Source organism: Palaemon carinicauda, chromosome 10, assembly GCF_036898095.1.
Source record: "Palaemon carinicauda isolate YSFRI2023 chromosome 10, ASM3689809v2, whole genome shotgun sequence".
Classification (NCBI taxonomy): Eukaryota; Metazoa; Arthropoda; class Malacostraca; order Decapoda; family Palaemonidae; genus Palaemon; species Palaemon carinicauda.
The window spans coordinates 118,092,930-118,119,058 of NC_090734.1; the positions used below are offsets into that span (position 1 = coordinate 118,092,930).

General features: G+C 46.2%; 2 protein-coding genes across 2 annotated transcripts in view; both read right to left on the minus strand.

Moving 5' to 3' along the window:
- The window catches only part of LOC137648711 (uncharacterized), a 130,926-nt gene that overhangs the window by 87,865 nt on the left and 16,932 nt on the right, over positions 1–26,129 (minus strand). The window lies entirely within an intron of this gene.
- The window catches only part of LOC137648207 (uncharacterized), an 88,538-nt gene that overhangs the window by 45,696 nt on the left and 16,713 nt on the right, over positions 1–26,129 (minus strand). The window contains exon 2 of the mRNA XM_068381132.1: positions 11,302–11,414. Coding sequence (XP_068237233.1) covers positions 11,302–11,390 — 89 coding nt within the window. The 5' untranslated portion in view covers positions 11,391–11,414. The remainder of the gene's footprint in view (positions 1–11,301; positions 11,415–26,129) is intronic.

Here is a 26,129-nt window from a genome sequence, read left to right on the forward strand (position 1 = left end):
AGAATGACTCCGAGTTTTTCGAGTCTTTCTTGGGAACACAAAACAGCCTCCCTTGGAATTAGATGGACTTTACCCTTCGGATCACTTTTCCTCTAACAGTTCATGAATGAACTCCTCCAGAACGGGGGTGGAGTATCGGAAAACCGCCGAGGGTATGGGGATGGAGTGCTGTACCAGCTCCAGCCCAGTCCCTTCTTGAGTAGGCTGTGGACCCAGGGATCGAAGGTCCACCGATCCCAAAAGCGTTGGAGACTCCCTTCTACCAATATCATCTCGCTCGGACTGTTGTCCTGAGGTCTTGCCTCTCTGACCTCGACCACCCATGAAACCCCTTCTCCTTGAGGGGCGCCTAGACGAAATTCTGGCTGCTCCTCTAGGCTCGTTCGACAGGCAGTTGACTGACCTTCGAACGATGGGTTGAATGCCGGAGACTGTGTCGACACGAATTGGGGAACCCACTGAAGTGTGGTCGGGGTTTTTGCCACCATCTGGGGCACTGAGGGCATCAGCAAATGCCGTTGCTGCTGATGTCTACTTGACTTAGCTGGCCGAGAAAGTATCCTAATCCTTTTAGTCTTCCTCCAAGGAAGGGGACCCCATCCGGGGAAGAATTTCTCTTGGTAGACAGGCCCCACTCCCGGAGAAGATTTCTATCGTCCGTGGCGGCCCTATCAACCTTTTTGACCGACTCACTAGGGAAAAGGTCTTTGTCCCAACTGTTGGAGGAGATTAGTTTCCTTGGCTCGTGCCTCATCGTAGCCCGGGCGAACACGAATTCCCTACAGGTTCTCTTCGCCCTGACGGAGCTGTAGAGATCCTTCGTCACAGTGGCCAGATGAGTCTTGATCACAACCATGAACGTTTCATGGACCTTGGGATCACTTGTCATCGTCTCAACGTGGACTGAAGAGACAAAGAGGCAGCCAGTCTTTCTTTTGTCTAGAGTTCTCTCCGCAAAAGAAAACCAGACAGCTTAGAGAGGATCTCGCCGAACCGGCATCCGGCAAAATCCGCCTCCCACATCTGGACTGAGAAGGTAAGATGGACGTCCTTCCAGTCCTTGTTTTGCTTACTAAATCGTCCTTTCTAAAGGCCAGCAACAAGGGTTTACACTCCACCAGGGAGGGGAAAGGCTTGCCAGCCTCGATTGTTTTCAAAACCGCCGCAAACCCTTTCAGCGAAAAAGGGGGAAGGCTGTGGCAGGAGAGGACACAAAGGAAGGGAGCCTCTTACTCAAATACAGCTACCTTTGAGTTCATGAAGCCCCTCTCTTTCATCGAAGAAGAAAGCAAGGCATGACCCTAGCATGGTCTATCACTACGACCTCCTTTGGCTCTGTCTCTTCCTTTGAAGCTGGTACCTCCTTCCACCGGACCTAGCAGTCCGGATGTACCCCTGCAGTTACAATGCAGCTGCCTTCCCATTCATCTCCCTCTGCCTTTGTTGGATCAAGCCAACAATGGAGGGAGGGCCTGCTCTACTGCGAGAGCAGATGATGTTGAGGGAGCAGGTTCAAGGACCTGAACCGGAGCAGCCGACCTCTCTCGGCCTCTTCCGCTACCTTGTCCGGAGCTCGAACTTCATCCTGGCCTTCTGCCAGGAGGTCTTCCTCCAGACGTTCGGACACGTCTGGCATCCTGTCGACCAACTGGATGCTAAGCAAGACGACCGTGACTTCAGCATCCACGGGATCTGAATTAAGGGGACCTCCTCTTGAGGTTGGGGAATCACTGTAACAGTTGATGCCCTAGGAAAAGAAAGCCCTCATCTTCTATCTGGAAGATAAGGTCCAGAGGTAATCTTCTGAAAGCCCCTCACCCAGGTACGAAGCTTCTCCCTAGCTATATCCCTTGAATCCACCGTTGTAGGGGAGACGAAAACGGATTTTGAGCGAAGCGAAAAGAAAAAACCTCAATAGATAGGTTAGTGCATATGAAACATACCTGGGGAACCCAATACCGGAGAACATCCGTGGAGACAGCGCATGCCACACGCCTCCTTCAGAACCATGTCCGCAGAAGCCCTACTGCGGACGTTGCAGAAATACATCCGCACTACGGATGGTCCTCCTGTAAAGAGAAGAAATTTCCATGAGTATCAAGTGAACTACGTATCACTGGATATGCACAGTAGCATAACAAAACGGAAAGACACATCCTTGTATTTCCCGCACACCCAATTGTTGTAGCCTTCCAAATCATAAAATCGTATAGTTAATCTATGCCAGATTAACCAATGGAAAATTTCCAAAGGAAGAAGGTGTAGCCCCCCCTAAGGAATGATTTTAAAATACCGGATAGTAGACAAGAAAGAGCTCACTTTCTTTTCTGTAAGGCCAACAACAACGGGTCGTGCAAGACCACAAAGAATAAGGAAAAGACACATACTTGTGAATCCCCCACAATCACCTGTGGAAGCCCACCAGCCATTAAAATCAAATGGTTAGTCTTTGCTAGAATAACCAAAGATCATATTTCCCGAGGGAAATTAGGTGTAGCTCACACCTAAGGTAAGATTTTACCATTCTGGCTAAAGATGAAAAGAGTTCTCTTTTCATCCCTGTAAGGCAACACCAAGTGACTGCACAAGGCAACACAAGTAAGTTAGAAAAGACAGTGTTGTAACCTACTATATCATGTTCTCCCCTGGTAGAAGACACTAAACAGGGAAGAACTGATACAGTACATGAGGGTGGTGTGCCGGCCGGCTCTTGCCGGTCAGCACCCCCACCCCCTTTTCCCAAAGGTAGGTCTCAAGTATGCAACTTAGGATCACCCAGACGGGGGAGAACTCCAGTTCCTATGCCTGAACCGGTCGGTAGTGGTTGCCGGTCCATAGCTACCCGGTTGGCACCCAGCTGCCGGCCATCACTCTTAGTGGCCGGCCAACCGAGTGATGTAGCAGGCCGGCCCGGCAGCGGTGAGTAAACCCTGCCGGCTGGCATCCACTCCAGGTAGCGCCCGGCTGCCGGCCGCCACTCAAAGCGGCCGGCAGGTGAGCAAGGAGACCGGCCAGCAAAGGCATAAGACCACCGCCGACCGACAGCAAGAGAACTAGCGAACACCCCCCTACCGACGGCCGGCCACTAGGCCGGCAGACGGCAAGGACAACACAAGAGAAGACAACAGAATGGGTGCCGGGCTAAGAGGCTATGTACCTCCGCGCCCGACACCCGAAAGAGTGCCGAGAGGAAGGGGAGACACTAAGTCAAGCTTCCTAACCACTGCTTACTGAAACTACAGACGGCAGCGGTTGAGGGACCAAGGAAGGACCGGGCAGCACTCAAAGGATAGGGCCTCTGCCGGTCGGCACTCTCTGCCGGCCGACAGGGGACTACGTCAGCTCCCCATCCCAACCTATGCTAGGTACGGATGTGAGACGATTGACACAAAGGAAACGGAAATAGAAGGGAAGGACAGAGGGTCCTGTCCAACCTTGCCTTGGTTAAGGATCATTCCAAACTAAGAAAGCTCATCTCAGCCAGAGAGATCCAGGGAGGGAGGCCGGCACTACTGGCTGCCTCCCTAAAACCAAGGCAAGGAAGGAATTGCTATTCCGGAAAGGGAACATATCCCGAACCCGGAACAGCAAAGAGGACAAGTCTGAGGGGTCACCGAGCGAAGGGATCATAATTACCGAAACCTTCCAAGGTGAATCAAGGAGGATAAACCTCCTATGCCCGTGTCAGGCAGCAAGGGAGACTCTGCCCCACGCTAGACCAACACGGACTCAGACTAATACACTGCTGTACTGTCCCCTCTGAACCAATTCAGTTGGAGCAGGAAGGTACAGTACTACTCCAGCATAGTTATATTTGAAAATTAATTCAAACAAACCACTAGAGTTAAGCCTAAGGCTTAAACAGAGGGAAAGGGTTTGCCCCTTCCCCGAAGAGAAGGGAGCAAACGGGGAAAAGATAATATTATCAAGACCTAAGACAACCTAGCCTAGGCACTAAGAGAATCGATTACCTAAATCACCGAAACTCACTCCAATACTATCTTGGAAATTACTCGAAAAGGGCTGTATGTATAACGTTGCCTAACGCTTTAAGCAAAATAAAATCACACTTGGAAGACTAAATATCATGCAGGAAGTACAAGGACCAAAAACTAGGCTACGAAGACTAGTGTTGGTCAGCCTAGGCAAAACTTTCGCCAGGCGCACTACTAACGCATCATAACAGAATTCCTAATTAAGCTAAGCAGCTAATTATTAAAGCGCAGGGGGCTGGGAACGTCGCTCTTGCTAACAAATAAATCCTATTCTAGCGAGCGACAGCGTCCATGACGCCTCCAGCAGGCAACAGCTCTTGTATCAAAGATAACTCTTTAAATACTTTAATTTTAAGCAAGAGCCTACATTTATACATAAAAGAAATAGTACTCAACTTATCCGAAGCAGAAGAAGTTGGAGAAAGCATAATATGAGAGTAAATCCAAGATTTTGGTAGAAACACAGGAAAAAACACCGAGTTGTAAAGCTACGCAAAAAGGAATGCAGATGGCGCCAGAATCGGCGCAGGGCACGCTTACGAAACGGGAGAAGAGAGGGCCTTACGAACGGCTCTCCCCTTTTCTTTCTCGTTTTCGTTTTCTTGCCATTTGACCCCTACGAAGTGTTAACTCTATTCGGGGTATAGATTGCTATGAGGCGTGTCAAGAATACGTCCACTGATATTTACGATATCCCTAAGGTCTTTTTTAGGGATACTCGCTCCAGGAGTTAGAATTCTGGGTACCTTAAGGTAAATTCTCTGGGAATATCGCCGTAGTTGTAATATACCCTAGGAAGCTGCCTTTAAGGAACTTCCATCAGGACGACATGGCTTGAGCCCAAAAACAACAATAAAAGCATTCAAGAGAAAGGTTAAAAAAGGTTATGGGATTAAGGGAATGTAGTGGCTGAGCCCTCACCTACTACTGCACTCGCGGCTACGAATGGTCCCAGGGTGTAGCAGTTCTCGTAAAGAGACTGGACATCTTTGAGATAGAATGATGCAAACACTGACTTGCTCCTCCAATAGGTTGCATCCATAATACTCTGCAGAGAACGGTTCTGTTTGAAGGCCATCGAAGTAGCCACAGCTCTCACTTCGTGTGTCCTTACCTTCAGCAAAGCAAGGTCTTCATCCTTCATGTGAGAATGAGCTTCTCTAATCAGAAGCCTTATGTAATACGAAACTGCGTTCTTGGACATAGGCATCGAAGGTTTCTTAATGGCACACCATAAGGCCTCTGATTGTCCTCGTATAGGTTTTGACCTTTTAAGATAGTACTTTAGAGCTCTGACAGGGCAAAGAACTCTCTCTAGCTCGTTACCCACCATGTTGGAAAGGCTAGGAATTTCGAACGATCTAGGCCAAGGACGTGAAGGAAGTTCATTTTTTGCCAAAAACCCGAGCTGTAAGGAACATGTAGCTGTTTCGGATGTGAATCCTATGTTCCTGCTGAAGGCGTGAACCTCACTAACTCTTTTGGCTGTTGCAAGGCAGACGAGGAAAAGAGTTTTGAGAGTAAGGTCTTTGAAAGAGGCTGACTGGAGAGGTTCAAATCTAGGAGACATAAGGAACCTTAAGACTACGTCTAGATTCCAGCCTGGAGTGGACAAGCGACGTTCTTTAGAGGTCTCGAAAGACTTAAGGATGTCCTGAAGATCTTTGTTGGAGGAAAGATCCAAGCCTCTGTGGCGGAAAACTGTTGCCAACATACTTCTGTACCCTTTGATCGTAGGAGCCGAAAGAGATCTTTCATTCCTAAGATGCAACAGGAAGTCAGCAACTTGGGTTACAGAGGTACTGGTAGAGGAAACTGCATTGGCTCTGCACCAGCTTCGGAAGACTTCCCACTTGGATTGATAGACTCTGCGAGTGGATATCCTCCTTGCTCTGGCAATCGCTCTGGCTGCCTCCTTCGAAAAGCCTCTAGCTCTAGAGAGTCTTTCGATAGTCTGAAGGCAGTCAGACGAAGAGCGTGGAGGCTTGGGTGTACCTTCTTTACGTGAGGTTGACGTAGAAGGTCCACTCTTAGAGGGAGAGTCCTGGGAACGTCGACCAGCCATTGCAGTACCTCTGTGAACCATTCTCTTGCAGGCCAAAGGGGAGCAACCAACGTCAGCCGTGTCCCTTCGTGAGAGACGAACTTCTGAATAACTCTGTTGATGATCTTGAACGGCGGGAATGCATATAGATCGAGGTGGGACCAATCCAGCAGAAAAGCATCCACGTGAACTGCTGCCGGGTCTGGGATTGGGGAACAGTACAATGGGAGCCTCTTGGTCATCGAGGTAGCGAACAGATCTATCGTTGGCTGACCCCACAAGGCCCAAAGCCTGTTGCACACGTTCTTGTGAAGGGTCCATTCTGTGGGGATGACTTGACCCTTCCTGCTGAGGCGATCTGCCGAGACATTCATATTGCCTTGAATGAATCTCGTTACCAGCGTGAGGTTTCGACTTCTTGACCAAATGAGGAGGTCCCTTGCTATCTCGTACAGCTTCCTCGAATGAGTCCCTCCCTGCTTGGAGATGTACGCCAAGGCTGTGGTGTTGTCGGAGTTCACCTCCACCACCTTGTTTAGCAGGAGGGACTTGAAGTTCATTAAGGCCAGATGTACTGCCAACAACTCCTTGCAATTGATGTGAAGCGTTTCCTGTTCCTTGTTCCATGTTCCCGAGCATTCCTGTCCGTCCAAGGTCGCGCCCCAGCCCGAGTCTGATGCGTCCGAATAGAGATGAAGATTGGGGGTCTGAACAGCTAACGAGAGACCCTCCTTGAGAAGGATGTTGCTCTTCCACCACATGAGAGTAGTCTTCATCTCTTTGGTAACAGGAATAGAGACCGCTTCGAGCGTCATATTCTTGTCCCAGTGAGCTGCTAGATGGTATTGAAGGGGGCGGAGGTGGAGTCTCCCTAACTCGGTGAACAGGGCTAACGATGACAGGGTCCCTGTTAGACTCATCCACTGTCTCACCGAGCATCTGTTCCTCTTCAGCATGCTCAGGATGCACTCTAGGGCTTGGTTGATTCTTGGGGCCGACGGAAAAGCCCGAAAAGCTTGACTCCGAATCTCCATTCCCAGGTAAACGATGGTTTGGGAAGGAATAAGCTGGGACTTCTCTAAGTTGACCAAAAGACCCAGTTCCTTGGTCAAGTCCAAAGTCCATCTGAGACTCTCCAGACAGCGACGACTTGTGGGGGCTCTTAAAAGCCAGTCGTCTAAATAAAGGGAGGCTCTGATGTCCGCCAAGTGGAGGAATTTCGCAATATTCCTCATCAGTCGCGTAAACACCAGAGGTGCCGTGCTTAGGCCAAAACACAGGGCTTGGAATTGGTACACAACCTTTCCAAAAACGAATCTCAGAAAAGGTTGGGAGTCTGGATGAATGGGGACGTGAAAGTAGGCGTCTTTCATATCCAACGAGACCATCCAGTCCTCCTGCCTGACCGCTGCTAGGACCGACTTCGTCGTCTCCATAGTGAACGTCTGCTTGGTGACATAAGCATTGAGCGCACTGACGTCCAGCACCGGTCTCCAACCTCCTGTCTTCTTGGCCACCAGGAAGAGACGGTTGTAAAAGCCTGGGGATTGATGATCCCGGACTATCACCACTGCCTCCTTCTGTAACAGGAGCGACACCTCTTGATGTAACGCTAGCCTCTTGTCCTTTTCCTTGTAGTTGGGAGAGAGGTTGATGGGAGAAGTGGTCAGAGGGGGATTGCGGCAGAATGGGATCCTGTAACCCTCCCTTAGCCACTTGACAGACTGGGTGTCTGCACCTCTTCTTTCCCAAGCTTGCCAGAAGGTCTTGAGTCTGGCTCCTACAGCTGTCTGGAGAGGAGGAGAGTCAATGTTTGCTTTTCGAAGACTTGGTACCTTTCTTGGACCTGCCCCTGTGACCGTCTGGGCGGGTACTTCCTCGGCTGGGGGCTCTGCCACGAAAGGGCAGAATAAATCTGGTAGCAGGAGTATCAGCCACTAGGGTGCGGTAAGTTCTTGGTACTGAAGGTGCAACCTTAGCCTTCCGTGCTGAAGAGGCCACGAGGTCATGCGTATCCTTCTGTATAAGAGCCGCAGACATTTCCTTGATAAGATCCTCAGGAAACAGGAACTTAGAAAGAGGAGCAAAAAGTAACTGTGACCTTTGGCAAGAGGTGATACCAGTGGAAAGGAAGGAGCAAAGTTGTTCCCTTTTCTTGAGGACTCCCGATACAAACATAGAGGCAAGTTCGCCGGAACCATCGCGAATTGCTTTGTCCATACAGGACATGATCAGCATGGCCGAGTCTTTGTCAGAAGGGGCAGTCTTCTTGCTCAAGGCCCCCAGGCACCAGTCGAGGAAATTAAAAATTTCAAAGGCGCGAAAGACTCCCTTTAAGAAGTGGTCCAGGTCAGAAAAGGTCCAGCAGACCTTAGAGCGTCTCATAGCCGACCTTCGTGGAGAGTCAACCAAACTTGAGAAGTCAGCCTGGGCAGAGGCAGGGACCCCCAAGCCTGGTTCCTCTCCCGTGGCATACCAGACGCCCGCCTTAGAAGTCAGCTTAGGAGGCGGAAACATAAAAGACGTCCTTCCCAGTTGCTGCTTGGACTGCAACCAATCCCCTAACATTCTCAAAGCTCTCTTTGATGATCTAGCGAAGACAAGCTTAGTGTAGGCAGACTTAATAGGTTGCATGCCTAGAGAGAACTCGGATGGAGGAGAACGAGGGGTAGCAGAAACAAAGTGTTCAGGGTATAACTCTCTGAACAGAGTAAGGACCTTGCGAAAGTCAATGGAGGGTGGCAATGACTTGGGTTCCTCCACATCAGATGAAGGATCATCCAGGTGAGCAGCTTCATCCTCAGAAACCTCATCACCTGAGTGTTGAGAAGCGAGAGGTAACGATAAAGCAGTATGCTGAATGGCTGAATCCTGAAGAACGGGTGCATGCGCACTAGCAGATTCATCCTCAAGACTCTGCTGAAGAGGATGAGGGCTGGTAATGACAAAGTCCTGAGGCTGGGATGAAGGAGGTTCTGCGGGGGTCTGAGGAGCAAGCGTGGTGATAAGCGAATGCTGTAAAGCATGAGGCTCATGCTGCATAGTCTGCGGTTCAAGTTGAATGGGAAGCGGCTCAAGCTGTGAAGAATGTGGTTGCTGCATGCGTTGAGGTGGCTGCCTCATAGCATGAGGTTCCTGCCTCAAGAGTTGAGCTTGCCTCAAGGGTTGAGGTGGCTGCGCAGAGAGAGGCTCTTGTCTCACGAGTTGAGGTTCTTGCCTCAAGAGTTGAGGTGCTTGCCTCGAGAGTTGAGGTTCTCGCCTCGAGGAAAGTGGAGGTGGCTGCCGCAAGAGTTGAGGTTGCTGCCTCAAGGATGGTGGAGGTTGTCGCACCGCAAGAGGTTGCTGCCTCGAGGATGGTTGCAACGCATGAGGCTCCTGCCTCAAGGGTAGAGGAGGTTGCTGCAAAGCATAAGGCTCCTGCCTCAAGTGTTGAGGAGGTTGCCGCGTGGTAAGAGGCTCCTGCCTCAAGGAAAGTGGAGGTTGCTGCACAGCGCTGGTATCTGGCAACTCCCAATGCGGCAGCTCACGCATGGAGGCAGCTTGAGGAACCTCAACATCATACGTCTGGCAGGCTGGACTGCGCAGAGGTGGAGGAGCGCTCGCAGGAGGAGGTGTGATAACCTTCTCTACCTGAAACTCCTGCATCAACACCGCAAGCTGCGACTGCATAGTCTGCAGCATAGCCAACTTAGGATCAACAGAAGTTGAGGTCTGTTGAGGCATGGCTTTAACAGAAGTTGAGGTCTGTTGAGGCATCGCTTTACCTCTCTTAGGAGGCGTGCAGCCATCAGATGACTGCGGCGAGTCCGAACTAGCCCAGTGGCTACACCTGGGCTGTTGGACTCGTGCGGTCTGGACCTTACGCTTAAGAGGCCTTGAGACCTGGGTCCAGCGTTTCCTCCCGGAAACTTCTTCTGCAGACGAGGAAATTAAGGGCTCAATCGTCTGAGAGTGGAAGTGACGATCTCTATAAGATACGCCCGCAACCACTGAGGATACTACTGTGCGCCGATCAAGGCCTGCCGAACCCTTTTGCCCTTCGACATTGCTTCTCCCCTGGGCTTGGGAGCTTGCAAGAGGTCCCGGACTGGGAGGACGACTGGCACGCACAGAAGTATCCTCATGCGCAACACTGACACTGACACTAGGCACAGCACTGGCACTACCACTTCCCACTGCACTTTTCACTTTAAGTTCCTTGACATCTGCCAAAAGAAACTTGTGGTCACTCACTACCGACTCCACCTTATCACCTAAAGCCTGAATAGCACGTAAAACATCTGACATATCAGGCTGAGCACTAATAATAGGTTCGGGGGTAGCCACTACAGGGGAAGGAAAAGGTTGAGGATCATGGGGGGAGGAATAAACCAAAGAGCGAGAAGAACTCCTCCTAACTCTCTCCCTCTCTAACTTAGTCGTATACTTGAGGAATTCGATAAAATCAAATTCCGAAAGCCCGGCACATTCCTCACATCGATCTTCCAACTGACAGGATTTTCCCCTACAGTCGGAACAAACGGTGTGAGGATCAACCGCGGCCTTCGGAAGACGCCTATTACAAGTCCTAACACTACATCGTCTTTGTCTAGGAGCTTGAGAATGGTCGGACATCTTGAATCAGAGAACAGTCAAGGGGGGTTTCCAAATTAAAGCAAAGATCGTTATACCATTAATCAAAATCAATCCAAAAGCTATCTAAGCTAAGGGAAAAGCTTCCTGTATAGCGAAAGCTGAAATCTCAGAGCAATACTTCACCAAAACCGTGAACAAAGACTCCAAAATCATAAGCGTATCCATGTAGGTCTTGCCGGAAGCACGACAGAGGAAAAATTAAGGTGGTGTTGACAAGAAGTACTGCAGTACCTGGCCACAGATGGCGCTGGTGAGTACACCCCCCTCTTGTATAGCGATCGCTGGCGTATCCCGTCCGTAGAATTCTGTCGGGCAACGGAGTTGACAGCTACATGATTATCGGGTAAGATTAATATTGAAAACAAGGGATTTATTCAGTACAAGTGATACATAACCTACCACAATTTAGATCATTATGCAAATCTATTCACCTTCCTTACATGACAGACCAAATCATTATTTTTTACCCTTTTGGTTAGATCTACATTACTATTTGTCAAGAAATTCAACTTTCAATGATGAATTTGGATAATGTACATTACAGTAATTGCAAAACAACCAAATTACAATTTTTTATTCCTAAACCTAATCACAGTTCAGGGAGTATGTTAGCTACAGTTTACTTACCTACTTGTAACAGGTCCATAAAATGTAACTTTCTTTAAGGGCGACACATTAACCTTTTCGGCATAAGTTTTACGGCGACTTTCTAGCATTTTACTTTTTGTCTATTGAGAAGTCTGAAATAGAAATTATGAAATCAGGGTAAAAGCTTAAATCTGAATAACAAAATTCATTGATTACTTATGAACTTCCAAAATGGTTATGATTTCCTTTAAGAACTTTAATACTGCTAATCTCATATATTAATCAAAATACTGTACGGATAAATTGATATATAATAAGTAAAGTACTGTATAAGTAAATGTTAATGTCCCAAAATGTTATTTTTATTAATAAAATAAATTTTTGAATATACTTACCCGATAATCATGTAGCTGTCAACTCCGTTGCCCGACAGAATTCTATGGAGGGATACGCCAGCTATCACAATACTAGAAGGGGGTGTATTTACCAGCGCCACCTGTGGCCAGGTACTCAGGTACTTCTTGTTGACACCTCCTCAATTATTCCTCGGTCCACTGGTTCTCTATGGGGAGGAAGGGAGGGCCGATTAAATCATGATTATCGGGTAAGTATATTCAAAAATTTATTTTATTAATAAAAATAACATTTTTCAATATTAAACTTACCCGATAATCATGTAGCTGATTCACACCCAGGGGGGTGGGTGAAAAACCAGTGTACAAGACTAAAGGATAGCTAAGTATCCCGTATTTCATATAATCAGTTATCCACAATAACAATGAAATAATAAGTACCTGGTAAGGAAGTCGACTTGAACCGTTACTCTGCCTTTAATAAGATCGTCTTCCTTACTGAGCGCAGCGTTCCTCTTGGGAGGCTGAATCAACTCAAAGGTGCTAAAGTATACAGGGCTGCAACCCATACTAAAGGACCTCATCACAACCTTTAACCTTGGCGCTTCTCAAGAAAGAATTGACCACCCGCCAAATCAACAAGGATGTGGAAGGCTTCTTAGCCGACCGTACAACCCATAAAAAGTATTCAAGAGAAAGGTTAAAAAGTTATGGGATTATGGGAATGTAGTGGCTGAGCCCTCGCCTACTACTGCATTCGTTGCTACGAATGGACCCAGGGTGTAGCAGTACTCGTAAAGAGACTGGACATCTTTGAGATAGAATGATGCGAACACTGACTTGCTTCTCCAATAGGTTGCATCCATAACACTCTGCAGAGAACGGTTCTGTTTGAAGGCCACTGAAGTAGCCACAGCTCTCACTTCATGTGTCCTTACCTTCAGCAAAGCAAGGTCTTCTTCCTTCAGATGAGAATTTGCTTCTCTAATCAGAAGCCTGATGTAGTAAGAAACTGCGTTCTTAGACATTGGTAGAGAAGGCTTCTTGATAGCACACCATAAGGCTTCTGATTGTCCTCGTAATGGTTTTGACCTTCTTAGATAGTACTTAAGAGCTCTAACTGGGCAAAGTACTCTCTCCAGTTCGTTCCCCACCATGTTGGACAGGCTTGGGATCTCGAACGACTTAGGCCAAGGACGGGAAGGAAGCTCGTTTTTAGCCAAAAAACCGAGCTGCAAGGAACATGTAGCCGTTTCAGATGTGAAACCTATGTTCCTGCTGAAGGCGTGGATCTCACTTACTCTTTTACCTGTTGCTAAGCACACGAGGAAAAGAGTTTTTAATGTGAGGTCCTTAAAAGAGGCTGATTGGAGCGGTTCAAATCCTGATGACATTAGGAACCTTAGGACCACGTCTAGATTCCAGCCTGGAGTGGACAACCGACGTTCCTTTGAGGTCTCAAAAGACCTAAGGCGGTCCTGTAGATCTTTGTTGGAGGAAAGATCCAAGCCTCTGTGGCGGAAAACCGCTGCCAACATACTTCTGTAACCCTTGATCGTAGGAGCTGATAGGGATCTTACGTTCCTTAGATGTAACAGGAAGTCAGCAATCTGGGTTACAGTGGTACTGGTTGAGGAAACTGCATTGGCCTTGCACCAGCTTCGGAAGACTTCCCATTAAGACTGATAGACTCTGAGAGTGGATGTCGTCCTTGCTCTGGCAATCGCTCTGGCTGCCTCCTTCGAAAAGCCTCTAGCTCTTGAGAGTCTTTCGATAGTCTGAAGGCAGTCAGACGAAGAGCGTGGAGGTTTGGGTGTACCTTCTTTACGTGAGGTTGACGCAGAAGGTCCACTCTTAGAGGAAGAGTCCTGGGAACGTCGACCAGCCATTGCAGTACCTCGGTGAACCATTCTCTCGCGGGCCAGAGGGGAGCAACCAACGTCAGCCGTGTCCCTTTGTGAGAGGCGAACTTCTGAAGTACCCTGTTGACAATCTTGAACGGCGGGAATGCATACAGGTCGAGATGGGACCAATCCAGCAGAAAGGCATCCACGCGAACTGCTGCTGGGTCTGGAATCGGAGAACAATACAAGAGGAGCCTCTTGGTCATCGAGGTAGCGAATAGATCTATGGTTGGCTGACCCCACAGGGCCCAAAGTCTGCTGCAAACATTCTTGTGAAGGGTCCACTCTGTGGGGAAGACCTGACCCTTCCGGCTGAGGCGATCTGCCATAACATTCATATCGCCCTGAATGAGCCTCGTTACCAGCGTGAGCTTTCGATCTTTTGACCAAATGAGGAGGTCCCTTGCGATCTCGAACAACTTCCTCGAATGAGTCCCTCCCTGCTTGGAAATGTAAGCCAAGGCTGTGGTGTAGTCGGAGTTCACCTCCACCACCTTGTTAAGCTGGAGGGACTTGAAATTTATCAAGGCCAGATGAACTGCCAACAACTCCTTGCAATAGATGTGAAGTGTCCTTTGCTCCTGATTCCATGTTCCCGAGCATTCCTGTCCGTCCAGTGTCGCACCCCAGCCCGTGTCCGATGCGTCCGAGAAGAGACGGTGGTCGGGGGTCTGAACAGCCAATGGTAGACCTTCCTTGAGAAGAATGCTGTTCTTCCACCACGTTAGAGTAGACCTCATCTCTTCGGAAACAGGAACTGAGCCCGTCTCTAGCGTCATGTCCTTTATCCAGTGAGCAGCTAGATGATACTGAAGGGGGCGGAGGTGGAGTCTCCCTAACTCGATGAACAGGGCCAGCGATGAAAGTGTCCCTGTTAGACTCATCCACTGCCTGACTAAGCATCGGTTCCTTCTCAGCATGCTCTGGATGCATTCTAGGGCTTGGAAGATCCTTGGGGCCGACGGACAAGTCCGAAAAGCTCGACTCTGAAGATCCATACCCAAGGAGACAATGGTCTGGGATGGAACGAGCTGAGACTCCTCAAAGTTGACCAGGAGGCCCAGTTCCTTGGTCAGATCCATAGTCCATTTGAAAATCTCCAGACAGCGACGACTTGTGGGAGCTCTTAAAAGCCAGTCGTCTGACGGAGCCGGACACAAGATCATGATACTGCTGCACAGTCTGTAAACTGTCAATCATGGGCAAGCGAGGAAGTACAGTGACAACCCGAATCTGTCTAGACTGTCTGGGTCGTACAGACAACTCCTAAACGGGTTGCTGAGGTTGCCGCACTGCGTCACAACAAGTCACTTCTGTTGGTTGTTGAACGTCTTCCCCGTGACACATTGACTCCGTAAACAAAAAATCCTCTAACAAGGACTAAGCTTGGACTGCATGTCATGCAACACAGCTCAAGGTCTATGGGAGCAGGTGTGGTAACAGACGGGATTAGCGGCTGAAGTGGAACCATTACCTTCCCTGTAAGCATGTTATGCTTAAATAAAAGTCCATAAGAGGTTATGCAGCTAAAGGCTCCCTCCAAATGACAGAGTCCTCAAGGGAATATCAGAAGGAGGGAGAAAAGAACTTTCTCATCTACAGGGACCTTATCCTAGAAAAGCTAAGTTCTCTGAGTGAGGGTTCACTGGTGCAAAAGCAGCAGACTAGAAGACAACGTTATGAAACTGCTTGACAGTCTAGTGAGATGGCAACAACCCAAGATGTGTTGAGAAGCATGCGGTAAGGTATGCAGAGCATGATGTATGCAGAGTATGCTGTATGCAGAGCATGCTGTATGTAGAGCATGTTGTATGCAGAGCATGCTGAATGCAGAGCATGCTGTATGCAGAGCATGTTGTATGCAGAGCATGCTGAATGCAGAGCATGCTGTATGCTGAGCATGAAGTAAGCAGAGCCTGCTGTAAGCAGAGCCTGCTGTAAGGAAAGCAGAGCGTGTGCATGGCGTTTAACATTTCTCAGAAATTCCATGACCAGTGCTAGAGTGCTTTATGCATGCTTGCATGGGGTTTAAACCATGGTATGAAAAAGGAGGTAAGGTATGCTGAACAGCAGAGTCAGAACGAGCTGGAACAACAATAGTTGTGGTTTCCTCTTCAAGACTCCGTTGAGGGAACACCTGAGGCTCAGTCTGCAAAGGCTGAATAAAAGACAAGCAGAAGGAAGGCGCATGGGTGGAGGAGGCTGACTCCTAGCATGAGTGGTTGAACCCAAGGGTTGCGCTTGCTGAGCGGTTGGCGGAAGCGGAGTAGCAAGTTCCAGTTCCTGTGGTGTGAGCGGAGCGCGATGAGGAAGAGGCTGCGCAGAACAAGGTAAATGTCTCGCAAGCTGAGGCTCCTGAGGCGCAAGGCTAAGGTGTTGTGGTGCTTGCCTTGTGGAGGGTTGAGCTCGGTGCAGCGAGAGCTGAGGAGACTGACTCATGGACGGGAGAGGTTGTTGTACCTCAACCGAGGGTTGCATCACTGGTGGAGCAGCAAGTGGAGGCGGAGGAAGAGAGGTATAATCCTCCTGATCCCAATGTAAAGGTTGCCTTAAGGAAGGCGGAGGCTGAACACCACAGGGAACAGCAAACTCAGCACGTGGCTCAACATCGTACGCCTGGCAGGTGGAACTGCGATCAGGCGGAGCGAGCGTAGGCGGAGGGAGTGTAGGCGGAGGCGGAGGAGTAACACTCTCAGCCCGACACTCACGCATTAAGTCCGAAAGCTGTGCTTGCATGGACTGTAGTAGAGTCCACAACATCGTACGCCTGGCAGGTGGTACTGCGATCAGGCGGAGCGAGTGTAGGTGGAGGGAGTGTAGGCGGAGGCGGAGGAGCAACACTCTCAGCCCGACACTCACGCATCAAGTCCGAAAGCTGTGCTTGCATGGACTGAAGTAGAGTCCACAACATCGTACGCCTGGCAGATGGTACTGCGATCAGGCGGAGCGAGTGTAGGTGGAGGGAGTGTAGGCGGAGGCGGAGGAGCAACACTCTCAGCCCGACACTCACGCATCAAGTCCGAAAGCTGTGCTTGCATGGACTGTAGTAGAGTTCACAACATCGTACGCCTGGCAGGTGGTACTGCGATCAGGCGGAGCGATCATAGGCGGGGGGGAGTGTAGGCGGAGGCGGAGGCGCAACACTCTCAGCCCGACACTCACGCATCAAGACCTAAAGTTGTGACTGTATGGACTGCAGTAGAGTCAACTTGGGGTCGGCAGACACTAAGTTCTGCTGAGGTAAAGCCTTAACAGCAGAGATCTGTTGTGGCAGAACCTTACTCCTCTTAGGCGGAGTGTAATCAACTGATGACTGAGGAGAGTCAGAGCTAACCCAATGACTGCATTCGGGTTGTGAACTTTAACTTCGTACGTCTGGCATAGGTCTGGACTTAACGTTTAAGAGGTCTTGAGACCTGAGACCAGCGTTACTCTGCCTTTATTTTCTCCCCTAATCTCTTCTGCAGACGAGCAAAATAAGGGCTCAATCGTCTGCGGGTGGGAGTGACGGTCTCGGTAAGACACGCCCACAACCACCGAGGATACTTCTGTGCGCCGATCAAGGCCTGCTGAACCCTTATGCCCTTCGACATTGCTTCTCCCCTGGGCTTGGGAGCTTGCAAGAGGTCCCGGACTGGGAGGACGACTGGCGCGCACAAAAGTACCCTCACGCACTAATCACTTATCACTTTGATTTCTGTTTGCACTTATTTCACTGAACTCGAAACTTTAAGTGGTTTGTACCTGAAATACGCAATTCTATCCTTTCTCAAAGTTAGTAATTGCGAAAACAGAATTACAATGTAACAGAAAAATCTAATGAAAGATAATTCAGTGGCTGGAAAGAGACTAAACACTAGATCACTCTAGAAACGTTTAGTTTCTTCCCCTAAAGAGACTAGGGAGAAGAGCAAAAACGATAACGACGTTACTCGTACGCCTGGCAGGCTTGAATGAAACGTTTATCCTCTTTCTCCCTCCGTCTCTATCTCTCTCTCTCTCTCTCTCTCTTGACTTAGAACCTGAGAGAAGAGCCCAATCATATATATCGTTAAAACATATTATTGTTAAAGGAAAAAACTGAAAAGTTCCTTTATTAGGATCAAAACCATTAAGTTAAGAAAGAATGAACAAAACGCTAGACACGGTTACTCTTTTAGTTCAACTTTGAAAACAGTACGAGACTGTCAAAGAAATTCTTTCAAACTCTGTGGCGGAAATAGCATAATATGTTAACAGGTAAAACCGAAATGACGGGCTCAAAGTTTATTAACTTCGGTAAAAGACCGCCTACTATTAGGAAGGTCGAATATAAACAAATATAAAAATTAATTTTAATGAGTTTATAATAAAAGGAAGTTAATCGAAGAGGCCTATAAGAGGCGGAGAGATATAAAATAAATCTATAACTTTTGTTAAGCAAAATTAAGAAAGAGAGTCTATACTCTCTTAGACACCAACACTTCCGTCTAAGGGAAGGGTCGGCCATTGAAAGGTGAACGAGAGTTCATACTCTCTCGTCACCATAATTAATCAAATTAATTCCAAAAGCTAACTAAGCTAATATAGAAGTTTCCAGTAAAGCGACAGTCGAAATCAAAGAGAAATACTTCACCAAAGTCGTGAAAATACTCCAAGAACATAAGCGTATCCCAGAACGTCTTGCCGGAAGCACGACAGAGGAATAATTGAGGAGGTGTCAACAAGAAGTACTTGAGTACCTGGCCACAGGTGGCGCTGGTAAATACACCCCCTTCTAGTATTGTGATAGCTGGCGTATCCCTCCATAGAATTCTGTCGGGCAACGGAGTTGACAGCTACATGATTATCGGGTAAGTTTAATATTGAAAATTATTCACATTTGTGGACAAACCTATTAATTCTATTCATGCCCATATGCCTACTTATGCAAAGCACCAAAAGCTGACTAACTACTACACTGTACTTCGAATATTGTAACTGAAGAACTGTCTTAAGAAGTCAAAACTTTCTACTCTAGCAAAGCCCTCATCTTCCATGCCCAGTGGTCTTATTCCTTGACACTCTATAAACCAGAGATACATACAAATTGGAGTGGGTGAGGAAGAAACTCCAAGGGTAAGTTGATAGGGGTATGAGTTAGGAAATTTCTATACAGTACTTTATACCTGTACATAAATCTCCCTCTATTTACGTCTCTTTTTTTGGTAAAAACTATATCTATAATCCTTATTATTCTTCTCCACTGCTATAAAAATTTTGTAAGATGATCTTTTATCTAATTATTAACTGTTATTTTTTTTTTCCACCTAACCCTACTTCGAGAGCTCTCCTCTAACTAATCATCCTACCTACACCAGCTGGTACCCCTCTATAACTCCCTAAGGTTAGGTTCCTTTCCTACACATGCTAAGATGGTGTTTGCATTTTAAGTAGGTATTACTTAAGGGACCTGGTAGATGTTAATTCCCTAATTCCTTACAACTAGCCTTAAAATTACTAGAGCTGCAGCGAACACACTGATGTTTACAAGACTTTCGCTGCAAACTCTCCCGGCGACTATCTCCACTCAACGAGGAATCTTAGTTCTTATCTCCACGGAGGAACGTTAGTCGGTCGAACGTCGTGGCAGACAACACTAGGAGATGTCACCTCCTCCCGACATGCCCATGTAAACTCTTGAAGATATGCCCTTGTGAATTACATCCTATACCTGGTGGAGCCATCGTTTAAGAACCTAAGGTATTCACTCATTAATAGCCAGTACCTGTAGCAGTCTTTGCAAGTGCTGTGCTTGGCCAAATAGGGAAGGAGCACTTTAAATTATATCCAATGCCCCCAAAGGTGAACTTACAGTATGATGAATTTAATAGCATGCAGTGATCATCTGTACATATAATTCCTTCGGTGTAGGAAAGTGAATGAGACAGATTATCACTTTTCTCCACAAAGATCAGCCCATACTTTATTGTTTGCCTTTTCAGTAATACCTAATCACACTGAAACAATAGTACTGTAGGAGTTTTTTAGCAATAGTCTAGACTGAAAAATTTTGCTTGGTATAGAGGGTTATAGTAGCTTACGTACATTTATGAATTATCACTAAAAACTCAAGTGTGCTCATTAATTCTTTCACGGTTTTAATGTTTGACTGCAGACGACTGTGATAATTGCTCAAAATTAAAGACTTATGTGAATAAACAGACATTGTTCTTGTTTACAACGATAGCAAAAGAACATTCATGACCTGTGGAGAGCAACATTTAAACAACAAAGCCCCCAATACAGAGTCCAATACTTTGATGTGATTATGCCACTGATGATTTTGATACAGCTATTGTTGCTGCACTCACCATTGCTCATAGCACAACACACATCCTAGGAACAGTCACAGCAGCAAAAGGAAAAAAAGTGAAAAGACCTACTATATCAACAACTAGCACTAGTGAGGAATGGGTATATTTTGAATCACGATTATTCAATTACGTTGAAGCAACAAAAATTGCCAATTGAGACGAGGTAGTTCAATTGCTTAAAGTTCTGTGATGTGCAGCTACCTATAAACTTTGCATGATCAGCAGGTGGTAGTCTAACTAACAGGCCTGAATAAGAAATCTTAGCAGCAAGCAAGAAACTTGCTATTCATGAGGAAAATACAATGGTAGCAGCCATAGTTGCACTTCATAACATGAACCAAGACCAAATGGAACCTGTACGTAGTTTTTGTGTACATTTGCATGGACAAATTGGTGTCTACAAATTCTTGATGATGTGCCCTACTTGTAACGGAGATAACAAATTTTTAATGTAATTTGTTTTGTTCCTGATAACGGATAACAGCAAAGCTGGAACGTGGCAGTTAAAATTATAACGAGGTGTAAACAACTGATGGGTTGTTACCTATCAGTAACAGGGAAGAGACCGCATCCGCCACCGGCTCACTAACAACTCACTTAGATGAAAGCCTGGGACTTTCTCAGTGACCAGTAATGGTTAGAATATTTGAGTAAAGGATTCAGGTTTGTATAGTTTGGAATAATACAAATTCTTTTAAAAATTTGTCATTTGTTCCAACACTAATACAAACCATCGTCCTTTACATAGGAGACTTATCCTTGGGTGGAAGGAAGTCCCCTTTCTAACTGGCTGGAAACTTAACCTGGGAACATGAGACTTGAGCATCTTGAATGCATAAGAAAGTAGTTCCTTACACCTTGTGAATTGCTGAAGGAGAACCAGTGGGTTTCACGACCCTGGCTATTAAAAAGGGTTACTGTATACTTAAGTTGGAATATTCTGTGTAGTAGACCTGACACGTAATGGGTTTGTTAACTCTGCGACTTGAAGACCATTTTATGATTATGGGTTTGTCTGGCTACATCACACTGCCCCTCATAAGGAGTGTGGGGAACAGACATTCCTTGCTCAAGCAATGAATAGCTACGAGCAGACTGGGTTTACCTGACTGAGATCAAGTCCAGTTGGTGAGGTCTTTCAGTGCTCTACTCCGAAATCCCAGTCTTATACGTAACCTTAGCCCTCGACACGTAGTTACTGGTCCTGTGAGAGGAACCAGGGTAGCTTATACCACCTGCTAAGCAGCTACAAGAGGCACTACAGTGAATGTGTCTAGGGAGCTGTAGATAGTCAGCAGTAAACGTCCTGTGACGCTTCCATACCCCTGCCTAAAGAACCTGCATACCAGAGAAATACATATCACGTTGTGTGTGAGCTCTAACTCGTGTCTTCCCTGGAAGGTGAAGAGAGCAATCGAGGGACCACTTATCTCGACCAGAACAAGATCGTATTCCTTGAGATCTTCTTCTTGGACCTTCCTGTATTCAAGAAAAGATGTTGCAGGCGAGGCCTTACAGTCCTCGTACACTTCAGATAGCACCTTAGTGCTTTCACAGGGCACAGTAAATACTAGTCAGGGTCATCAATTATGTCCCTGAGACTCACAACTTGAAATGATAGAAATCTGGAATTAGGCATGGAAGGGTTCTGAATTATCGCAACGAAATTGGGTACTGAGAGAGAGAGAGAGAGAGAGAGAGAGAGAGAGAGAGAGAGAGAGAGAGAGAGAGAGAGAGACCTACCTCCACCCCTTGAATGGGTGATTATTAGTTATCATTATTACTTGCTAAGCTACAACCCTGGTTGGAAAAGCAGGATACTATAATCCCACGGGCTCCTATAGGGAAAATAGCCCAGTGAGGAAAGGAAATAAGGAATAATAAAATTTTTAAGAAGAATAACATTAAAATAAATATCTCCTATATAAACTACAGTATAAAAATTTTAACGAAACAAGAGGAAGAGAAACAAGACAGAACAACGTGCCCAAGTGTACCCTTAAACAAGAGAACTCTAACCCAAGACAGAGGAAGACCATGGTACAGAGGCTATGGTACTAGCCAAGACTAGAGAACAATGGTTTGATTTTGGAGTGCCCTTCCCCTAGAAGAGCTGCTGACCATAGCTAAAGAGTCTTTTCTATCCTTAACACAAGGAAAGTGGCCACTGAACAATTACAGTGCACTATCCCTTTGGGTGAAGAAGAATTGTTTGGTAATCTCAGTGTTGTCAGATGTATGAGGACAGAAGAGAATAAGTAAAGAATAGACCAGATTATTCACTGTGTGTGTGTGTGTGTAGGCAAAAGGAAAATGAACCGTACCCAGAGAGAAGGATCCAATGTAGTACTGTTTGGCCAGTCAAAAGACTGTATAACTCTCTAGCGGTAGTGTCTCAATGGGTGGCTGGTGCCCTGGCCAACCTAGTACCTACTAAATGATGTTGAATAAGAGTCTGTGAAGCTTACTAACATGCTCAACTGAGGTTAAACAAGCAGGAATGGTAAAGTCCCTGTCCAAAGCTTGCTGAAGCCCTAATTCCAAAAACCGGCCCCATTTTTAACCACATTGGCAACCCTGCTACCTCCTATTCAGTTCTGCCATCGGCAATACTGTTGGCTGAACTGAGCGAGTGTTTATTCATCTCTCTCGTCAGTTGTGTAATACCAGATGTGGGGAAGAATGGTTGGGACTAGCTAAATTATCCAGCTAAGTTCTATTAGTATTAACTTTACCATGAAAACTCCATATTAATAAACATTACCTTAGGAGGATAATTTACCTAGCCAAATTATCCACATTGACAAGGAGGGATGGAAAAATTTCCCCCTTTTTGGAACAGAATGATGAAAAATAAAGCGAGAAAATACATAACTTAAACCTGAAAATTCTCAACTGTCCAATAACGATTCGTGATAAAGAAGGACAAGGAGAATTGAAGGTCAGTCTGCAAGGTGTTCATGAGCAAAACCAATTTGGAGGGGGAGGGCAAACCCAGTCCAACCCCACTATTGGTAGAAATGGTAAATACCATTGACTAGAGCATCAACCCGACACCGGGAGAAAAGATGCAGAGAGGGACAAGCAACCAGTCATCAAACGAGAGAATAAATAAGACCATCCCCTCGGTACCACGCAATGCGCCAACCAAAAGGAAAGAGATCAGGTCTTCCCATTGCTACCAAAAGATCCTGCATTTTGCCTGGCTCCCCCTCCCCCTACTAGAACGATGGCCAGAGACAAGGGACTTGAAAACTGTTAAGAACTGTTGAGTGTCCTAATTTTTCTGCAAAGACAGACATCTGTGATATGATAATCACTCAGTACCAACCCTAAAAACTAAGAAAAGATGACGTACAGTAATTAGGTTAAGAGTGCTTATAAAAGAATTTTTTTTCCTGGCTCCCATCTTCCATCTTGGTAATTAGTTCTGTTTGTGAATGACTGGTTACGTCACAAGTGTTGGGACCATCATTTTATCACTAAGGGGCAGGGAATATCTCCAACTAGTATAGATTGGAGGATTATTTGTTCGTAAGATACAGACTACTGTTTTGATAATCAAGAATTGATTGGTGGCAAGGTCGTTATTGTGGAGATTGATGAATCTTACTTTGGGAAGAGGAAATACAGCTGTGGAAGGACACTAGTGACAGGGGGGTTTGGGGTTAAAGATAGGAATTCAAAAATGACAAATTCGAAGATAATTTGTATTTTTCCTAACCATACAAACCTTAGCTATTTACATTGGGTTTACCTTTTAGCGCAGCTGAAATGGCGAGCCATTAGAATTTAACGAGGGTGTATTACCCCCGCGCTAGTAAGCGGGGGGGGGTAGGGGAGTGGTAGCTAGCTACCCCTGCCCCCCCCCCCCCCCCCCTCACACACAGATGAATGCTCACTTTCACTTAGAGGTAGGACTTGTCTTGGGGGACAGGGCTGGTGGGCAAATATGTGTAAATAGCTAAGGTTTGTATGGTTAGGAAAAATACAAATTATCTTCGAATTTGTCATTTGTTCCGTAACCGAAATACAAACCACGCTATTTACATTGGGTGACTTACCCATTAGGTAGGGTGGAAAGTCCCCAGCCATACTGGCTTTGGCTTTACCCGGGGACTTAGAATCCGAGTGAGTCGCACTCGAGAAAAGGAGTCCCTGCACCTCACAAGTTCCTTGCTCCGCAAGGAACCGTGTGGCCTACATAAGCTTGTGTGTGAAAGAAGAAGTGTGACCCGTCCTAGGCAGTTGACCTGGAGTTCCAGAAGGAACTCTGGGTTAGGACGTTACCAATACAACCTCGTCAGGGTATGGGGGACGCGACAGTATTGACTCAATACTCGGAACACAAGGAAGCATGGTTTACCTGCAGAGGTTCGAGGTCAGCTATGCAGAGACCAGGATGCTGCTTCCCTGTAGAGGGGATGATGAAGAAAGAAATAAGGGCCAGACATACTTCTTTCGTTCATGCAGACTAAAACCTGATAACAATGCCCTCAACCTTCTGCTACCTGTCCAAAAAGGAGCCTGAGGTTAGACCAGCTGTTGTGTAGCCACCACAGAGCGATAGAAAACGTATCGAGACTCCTGTGGGTCACGCCCTGCAGGAAGCGGGCTGCGAAGGTCATTAGACGCTTCCAGACTCCAGCTTGTAGCACCTGCGTCACAGAGTAGTATTACTCGAAGGCGAGGGACGTTGCAATACAGTGAACCCTCGTTTATCGCGGTAGATAGGTTCCAGACGCGGGCGCGATAGGTGAAAATCCGCGAAGTAGTGACATCATATTTACCTATTTATTTAACATGTATATTCGGACTTTTAAAACCTTCCCTTGTACGTAGTACTGTTAACAAACCACCCTTTAATGTACAGAACACTTAATGCATGTACTACAGCACCCTAAACTAAAACAGGCACAAATATTAAAGGCGATTTTATATCATGCGTTTCCTAAACACCTAAAAAGCACGATAAAAAATGGCAACCAATGTTTTGTTTACGTTCATCTCTGATCATAATGAAGAAACAAACTCATTTAGTGTACACATATATGTATAGGTTAGTTTTTGCATCGATTATATTGATTATACAGTACTGTATGTTGATTTTTTTATTACCAATGTTTTAGTTTACGTATTTTTCTTAGGACTTCCAAATGAAATCTTTTTCTTTATGACGCCGCCTGAAACGACGGCGTGTACGCTCAGTAAACAACCACGCTCAGAACAAACAAGGCATTTAACGCGCATGATGATAGTGATAAATAATGATACAGTACATACAGTATTTACAGTAAAAGCATTTACAAAATATGTTACCTTACAAATATAAATTATACAGTACTTGTACGTAGCAAAGCAGGAAAACAATTTGAGAGAGAGAGAGAGAGAGACAGTGGCGATTCTAGGGGGGGGCCAGGGGGGGCCATGGCCCCCCCAGTTTTTTGGCTGGCCCCCAGCTTGGCCCCCCCAGTTTTTGTTTCCATATCCTAATTCTAAATAAGCTTAGTTTAGGCATATATAATAATATAATATAATATATAATATAAATATATACCTTATAAATTATACAGTATACTATATATACACTCAAATATCCCATCCTATCACAATAACTAGACGTAATCACAAAAAAAAAAAAGATGGTAACGTTGCTAGATTAAAATTATTGGAATTTTTTTTACACCTCCGTCCTCCTCGCCCGCTTGTGTTTGTGTGACGCGAATCAGACGCGTATGTTTCTTCCATGTATGATGTGATGATGTGATCAGTACATGTAGTCCGTTTCTGTGAGACTGTGAGCCGGTCAAGTCAGTTTTTACCCGATTAGTGTCTTATTGAGTGTCTAAAGCATAATTATTTGTGCATAAGTGCATTTGAGCATAAGTGGTATTCATTATTTCGTCTCATACAAAGTGGGAGTAGACTAGTGGCTATGAGATATTCGATCTTTATGTACAGTATGTGGGTGTTTCACATAAGAAGCGGATACGAAAATAGAGTAAAAAAATAATTATACGAAATCTTAGAAAAAGAATGAGAAGAATCTGACAGGCGGGTGTAAAGTAGCAAACAATGTACACTAATTTTTTTGTTATATGATGTAGGTCTATATCCCAACTCAAGTTTTAACCCTTCAACCCAGTGTTAACCTTTTCACAAACAGATCTGACAAAAGCCAAATATAAATATTGTCGTTAGCCATATTTGAAAGAAAATAACTAAATAGGCCAAAATACAAGTAGCTGGTGAGTCGGTGACAATTAACCCCATTT